The 6,705-nt window shown below is 42.4% G+C and overlaps 1 protein-coding gene across 2 annotated transcripts in view; it reads right to left on the bottom strand.

Annotated features, from left to right (window-relative positions):
• The window catches only part of SCGN (secretagogin, EF-hand calcium binding protein), a 43,830-nt gene continuing 40,532 nt past the window's right edge, over positions 3,408-6,705 (bottom strand). Inside the window, exon 11 of one of the 2 annotated variants that reach the window (XM_005665639.3) lies at positions 3,408-3,986. In XM_005665639.3, coding sequence (XP_005665696.1) covers positions 3,858-3,986 — 129 coding nt within the window. In that variant the 3' untranslated portion in view covers positions 3,408-3,857. The remainder of the gene's footprint in view (positions 3,987-6,705) is intronic. The other variant, NM_001077224.1, reaches the window with a different exon arrangement.

The raw sequence follows: 6,705 nt of genomic DNA, 5'->3' as shown, positions 1-6,705 counted from the left end.
CAGAAAATCTGTTATTTGTGCAACTATTAAATTCAGACTGCTGAGGTTTATAGGATTTTTGGCTGACTTGATCATATAATGCAATGTCAGGATAGAGTAAAGCTGGCACCCACACCAGTGTTACTGAAATTTGACAGAAATGAATGATTGAAATATGTCACTCAACCTTTTCTTATAGGCTATATTATGTAGCAAATACAATTACATTAATTACATTCTTTTTGCTTTAATATCGTAGATATGTCTTCTTTCCTATCCATTGATGGCCATGTAAATTGTCTCCAAATCTTGGCTAATGTGAATGATCCTTGTTTTATTTCCTTTGGATATATACCCAGAAATGGAATTGCTGGATCATATGATCTGTTTTTAACATTTTTTTAAGGGCCACACCCACAGCATATGGGGGTTCCCAGGCTAGGGGTCGAATTGGAGCTGTAGCTGCTGGCCTATACCACAGCCACAGCAACACCAGATCCCCACTGCATCTGCAACCTACACCACAGCTTGTGACAACACTGGATCCCCAACCCACTGAGTGAGGCCAGGGATCCAACCAGGATGGATACTACCGGGATTTGTTTCTGCTGTGCCACAGTTGAAACTCCTATTTTTAACTTTTTGAGGAAACTCCATACTGTTTTCCAAAGTGGTTGAGCCAATTTACATTCCCAGCAACAGCACACAAAGGGTCCCTGTTTTCCATGCCCTTCCAAACCTCTTGTCTTTGATAATGAGCATTCTAATAGCTGTGAGGTGATAGCTCATTGTGACTTTGATTTGCATTTCCCTGATGATTAGTGATGCTGAGCATTTTTTGATGTACATGTTGCTCATTTGTATGTCTTCCTCAGAAAAATACCTATCATATCCTCTTCTATTTTTTAACCAGATTGTTTTTTGCTATGGATTTACGTGAATTTCTTACATATTTTGTATATTCACCCCTTATTAGACAGATGGTTTGCAAATATTTTCTCCTAATCCATAGGTTGCCTTTTCATTTTGTTGTTTCTTCTGCTGCATAGAAGCTTTTTAGTTTGATATAGTCCCACTTACTGAATTTGCACTTGCTGCTTTTGCTTTTGGTATAGTAGCCAAGAAACCATAGCCAAAACCAATGTCAAGGAGCTTCTCCTCTGTTTTCTTCAAGAAGTTTCATGGTTTAAGGTGTTAAGTCTTTAATCCATTTCATGTTTAATTTTTTTGAGTGGTACAAGATGGGGTCCAATTTTATTCTTGTGTCAGTGGTTACTGTTTCCCTAGCATCAGTTATTGAAGAGACTATTCTTTCCCTTGATTCTTCTTGGCTCCCTTATCAAATATTAGTTGACCATAAATGTGAGAGTTTCTTTCTGGGCTCTTCCATTGGTTTTTTGAGTCTGTTTTTATGCCATACCATAACATTTCAGTTCATATAGTTTGAAATCAGAAAGTTTGATGCCTCCAGCTTTGTTCTTCTTTCTTCGGATTGCTTTAGCTATTTGAGATCTTTTGTCATTCAATACAAATTTTAAGATTGTTTTTTCTGCTTCTGTGAAAAATGCTATTGGAATTTTGATATGAATTGCATTGAAATTTATAATGGATTGGGTAGTATGGACATTTTAACACTATTCTTTCAAAACTTGAACATAGGATCTGAGTCTTCAATTTCTTTCATCAAAATCTTAACATTCAGTGTACAGATTTTGAACTTCCTTGGTTAAATTTATTTCTAAGAATTGTATTCTTTTTGATGCTATCCAAAAAAAAAAAAAACAAAACAAAAACAAAAACAAAACAGAGGTTAAGAAGAGAAATCAAAGTTTTACAAAATGATATGATGTCCTGGAGATTTTTTTTTCCCTCTTGTGGGTTTCAATGGTCTCAACCCTGAAAATGAATGTTTGTCCTTTGAAGAGTATGTGGATACACAATTACCTCAACATCGCCTCAACAATGAGGAGAATTTTGTCTGCTTGGCTTGCCCTGTGCTCCTTTCTGAGCTCTCTTTAAGCTCCCATGAAGCATGAATCTACACTGAATGGCCCAGACCTGGAGAAGTGTTCTGCTGGAGGTGCTGCAGTGGATTTCACAGTGAGACCATGCCTATGGGGAGGGGCCAAGGTTTCCTGAAATATGCATGAAATTTGGCCACTATTAACTGTCTGACCCCCCACCTCTGAGATGCACAAGCACAGATGTGTTGCTGAGCTTCCATTGGCCTCAGTTTCTTCATCTCTAAGATGAGTGTCATGAAAGTGCCTACCTTGTAGATTTTGGTGAGAACAAATGACTCAAAGTGTGGAAAGCACCTAGAAGTACTTGGCACAGAGGAAGCACTTGGTAAATAGGAATTATTGATGTTAATTTCCTACATATTGGAGGTAAGGGACACCTGAGGAAAAGAAACCAGGCTGGGGCCAGTGTGTGCCACTGAGGGGAATCTCTGTGACTGGTAGAATTTCTTGGGTTATGGGCACTCTGTGTGAAGTGCGCTACGCTGTCTTTTTTCTGAATTATCTCTAACACTTCATTAATCCTGAAACTCCTGTGCAATCTGGTATAAAGTTTGGGATGTTACGGAAAATAACGTGTCAGGGCAGTAAAAGAATCAACCTCTCTGTCCCTGCCCCTGGAGAGAGCAGCCTCCTCTGGGAGGAATGCAGTCAGAGTTCTAGGAGTGAATGGAGGAGGGCCTGGTTCATGGGGGAGCCAGCAGCCTGCAGAGGGGCCCATGATGCTCACAGGCCTAAGGGGTCCCAGATTCACTAGGGGAAACTGTTGAAAGGGAAAGGATTGGAGGGGGTAACAGATGCTTAGGTTACCTGGAAAAGATCTCCAAATTTCTTCTGTATTTCCTACCTGCCTGGCCAGGTGAGTCCACAAAGCACTTAAAAGCAAAGCCCAGCCCAGGATGAATGTTCTGATCTTCTCTATGCAATGAAATGAAAGTGACAATGGAGGAGTTCCCATCATGGTTCAGTAGTAACAAACCCAACTAGTATCCATGAAGTTGCGGGTTCAATCCCTAGCCTTGATCAGTAGGTTAAGGATCCAGAGTTTCCATAAGCCATGGCACAGGTCGAAGATGTGGCTTGGATCTGGCATTGCTGTGGCTGTGGTATAGGCTGGAAGTGGCTCTGATTCAACCGCTAGCCATGGAACTTCCAGGAAACTTTTTAGGGTGTGCCCCCCCCCCAAAAAAAAAGAAAGTGACTATGGCAACTTCTACTGTCAGTGAACTGATCTGGGCTCAAAAGTATGGAAGGATGAATGGTGAGGATTCTATCAGGATCTCAGAATTTCACTCTTCTCTCTTCTCCTCCTCCTCTTCCCCTCACCCCAAGTTAGAGAAGCAGTTCATCAAACCCTTAGGTAGAACATTCCAAAAGTCACAACAGAGAAACAGTTACCAGTGCATCTTTGTTTCCAGCGGCAGGTTTATTTCCACTTCACAATCTATTTGTAGAAGTCATGGGACTACCACAGTGTCACATGGCATTCAGCAGAAAGCCCACAAGAGAAGCACAGATGGATGGATTTGGCTGCCCCCGCCTTCCCAGTGACTGGGGGAGGACAAGCCGAGATCTTCGGGGTCGGATGAGTCTTTGGAGGGGACAGGAAAGTCCAGGGTCAAGGGGCAAATAACACAGACCTTGCGTGGGAGGCTTCCATTAAAAGCAGGAAAACACCATGCCATGAAAAAAAGGCCCTCGGGTCCCTCCTCTTGCCCAAGAAAACCACATCATTTGTTAAAAAGTTGACCCACTGTGTCCCCAAGAGCAAAGCACAGAAAAACTTTTACCAGGAGGGGCTCAGAAACAACTAAGAGCAAAAGGCAAAGAATTCTGGGGGTTATGGGTTGATTTTCATTATGGGTTGATTTTCAGGCCAAGGCACAAAGCCAGCTCAGACTTCTGAATTTTTCCATCCTTGTTCACATCGCAGTGACGCAAGAGAATCTCCCGGAACTTATCAAGGTCCACCCCACTGATGCTGGGCTGAGGATAACAAAAAAATAATATGTCAGTAGACAGGCAATGGTGGTCCCACCCTTTAATGCCTCCCTCCCTCCCTCTCTTCTGTGTCTGTTCCCATTAGGGGACACCTGGCCTTCTGAGAGAGCCTCCCTGGAGACAGGCCACCCAGAGGTTGTTCTGTCTCCTTATCCCTCCACGTGTTGTCAAGGATAAGTGTCTGCCAGGTCCATTTCTCAGTGTGTCCCTTCAAACAAAAGGATGTCTCTCCCACATCATTTCTCTGTAGCTCTTATAAAAAACCTGCCTTTTTCAAAACCGCAGTAAAAGTACTTTGATTTAGGGCAGAGGATTGTCGCAAAAATTCTGTCTTGCTGCCAAAAGGAAGACACGTGTTTTATCTCCCCGTGGGAGGTTTCTATGTCTCTGGTTTTAAAAGGGTTACAGTGAATGCAAATCTAACTAAAGCATTATGTTGTTGACCTAGGGATATCAGATTTATTCCAAGGAATATTTCTAAGAAGGAATTGTGATGCATGTCAGCTAGGAAAAGATTCTAAACTCCAAGACTTGCAAAAGTGAGCAATGCTGGAATTAAGGGATTCTCCCTAGGTTATTTGATTTAATCCTCACCATTTGGAAAGTAAATGATCACACATTGTTTACAGATTAGGATGCGGGGGCTCAGAGAGAGTGGAAACATCTTGGCAAGCTAGGAAGTTACAGTAGCATATTGGATCCCAGGGCTTCTGTCTCCAACTAAGGGAGCATTTCGCCAGGTCACACTGTTCTCCCAGAGAAACAGCTGCCCTAAATCTAAACAAGTTCATAAGTCCATGTCCAGAGAGAAGGGAAAATTCAAATAATAAGATTTCCAAACCCATTGATTAGTGGGCTGGTTAGAGTCATAGAGGCAGCTGTCTGCAGGGTTTGATCTCAGGAGCTCTCCGAAGGATTCTCCATCACTAACCCTTCCCCAAGGCTTCCTTACTGCTAAAGAAAGGTCTAGGAAAACCTGCAATAGGAAACAAAATCTTTCATTCTTCAACTAGACAGCCATAAGACAAGCTAATTTGCACTGTCCCACAGGGTAAATGACAGACACCAAATCTTCCCCTGATAGCAGGTTTTAACAGAGGGAACGGAAGGGAGAGAACAGCAGGAACTGGGGGTCAGATGGCAGAGCGAGAAGAATAAACACCACAGTGAGGCAGGATTCTGGGAGATATCAGGAGGTGAAAGAATCTGGGGCCAGAAGCTAAACTTGGCCAACTTCACTCCTCTGTCGAGAAACCCTGAGTGACTGGATTATTAAGAGGCTAAAATATAACACATTGTCAATAGGTTCTCTTTGCTAGGACTCTAGAGGGTAGCTCCCTGGGTGTCAGTGCCAAGCAGGTATGGATGTGGCTGAAGGAAATGTGGCCTAGAGGTCCTGAAAACAGCAAACTTACTCTGTGGCTCTGTATTAATTAGAAGCTCACTCGTTGTGTAGTTACACAACAGGAACACTGGTTTTCAATATCTTCAACACTTTTGCTACATCTTTCTGCAACAAGTGGCACCCTGCCCCAGGAGTCTCTCAGCAAATGCTCACTTTTAGAAAAGACTCAGGTGGTAGTCATTTACACACTAGCATAAATTAATTTGCCAATGTATTTACCTCATTCAAGCAATTCTAAGCTTTTTTTTTTTTTTCTAATTTGTTTCCTGCAAAGGAATTATTTAAGTGAGTAGAAATATTTTTGATGTGTGTGTTGGGGAGGCAGCTGTGGGTATGAGTGTGGATGTATGTAAAGGAAGTTTCTTTGGACCTTTTGAGTTAGTTTTTAATGCTCAACAACTCACTTGGAGACAGGAGAACTGAATGCCACTGCTCAAAAATGCTTGGATCACAGAAGACAAATCATCTGAAACCACTGAGGGCCTCCATTTTCACAACAAGTGGCCGATATAAATGCATGTAGGTTCCTGATCTACATATATTAATTCTAATCTACAGAACAACTCTAAGAGGTTGAATCTACCACCACCTTTAATTTACAGATGAGGAAACTAAAGCCTAGAGAAGTCAATTAATCTTCCTATTGTCACACAGCTAGGTCATGTCAGAACCAAGATACAACACAGGCAGGCAAGCCCCAGGGCACATCTCTTCATCACTACACTGTATCATAGCCTTTCGTGTAAAAATGCTTTTTTTTTCCCCTCACCCATTTCATGGGAAAGTATTAGAGTGAGTCTGAGATAAGTGGCTGAAAAATACTTATCTGCCTCCCTTGAGTCCTGGAAAAATCCTGGAAACAAGGGGGACCTTTGGGACTGGATCTGTTCCTCAGTGCTTGCTTATAGTAAGTGTTCAATTATATCTATGAAATTAATGAGCACACTGTCTCCAAAAGTAGTTTTCAAGCTTTTGTCATATGCCCTCCCTTTCCTGTACATTCCATCCAATTCTAACTCTTCTAAAGTAATGAAAGCTGGTCTGTTTATCAGCACACCTTCAAATCTTCATCCTAGGAGTTCTCTTCATGGCTCAGTGGTTGACCCGACCAGGAACCATGAGGTTGTGGGTTTGATCTCTGGCCTTGCTCAGTGGGTTTAGGATCTGGCATTGCTATGAGTTGTGATGTAGGTCACAGATGCAGCTCAGCTCTGGCGTTGCTGTGGCTGTGGGGTGGCCGGCAGATACAACTCTGATTCAACCCCTAGCCTGGGAACCTCCATGGGCCATATCTCCTAA

The sequence above is a fragment of the Sus scrofa genome, chromosome 7, assembly GCF_000003025.6.
Source record: "Sus scrofa isolate TJ Tabasco breed Duroc chromosome 7, Sscrofa11.1, whole genome shotgun sequence".
In the NCBI taxonomy this organism is placed as follows: Eukaryota; Metazoa; Chordata; class Mammalia; order Artiodactyla; family Suidae; genus Sus; species Sus scrofa.
The sequence above is the reverse complement of the archived record's forward strand: the minus strand, read 5'-3'. Positions and strand labels throughout refer to the sequence as shown.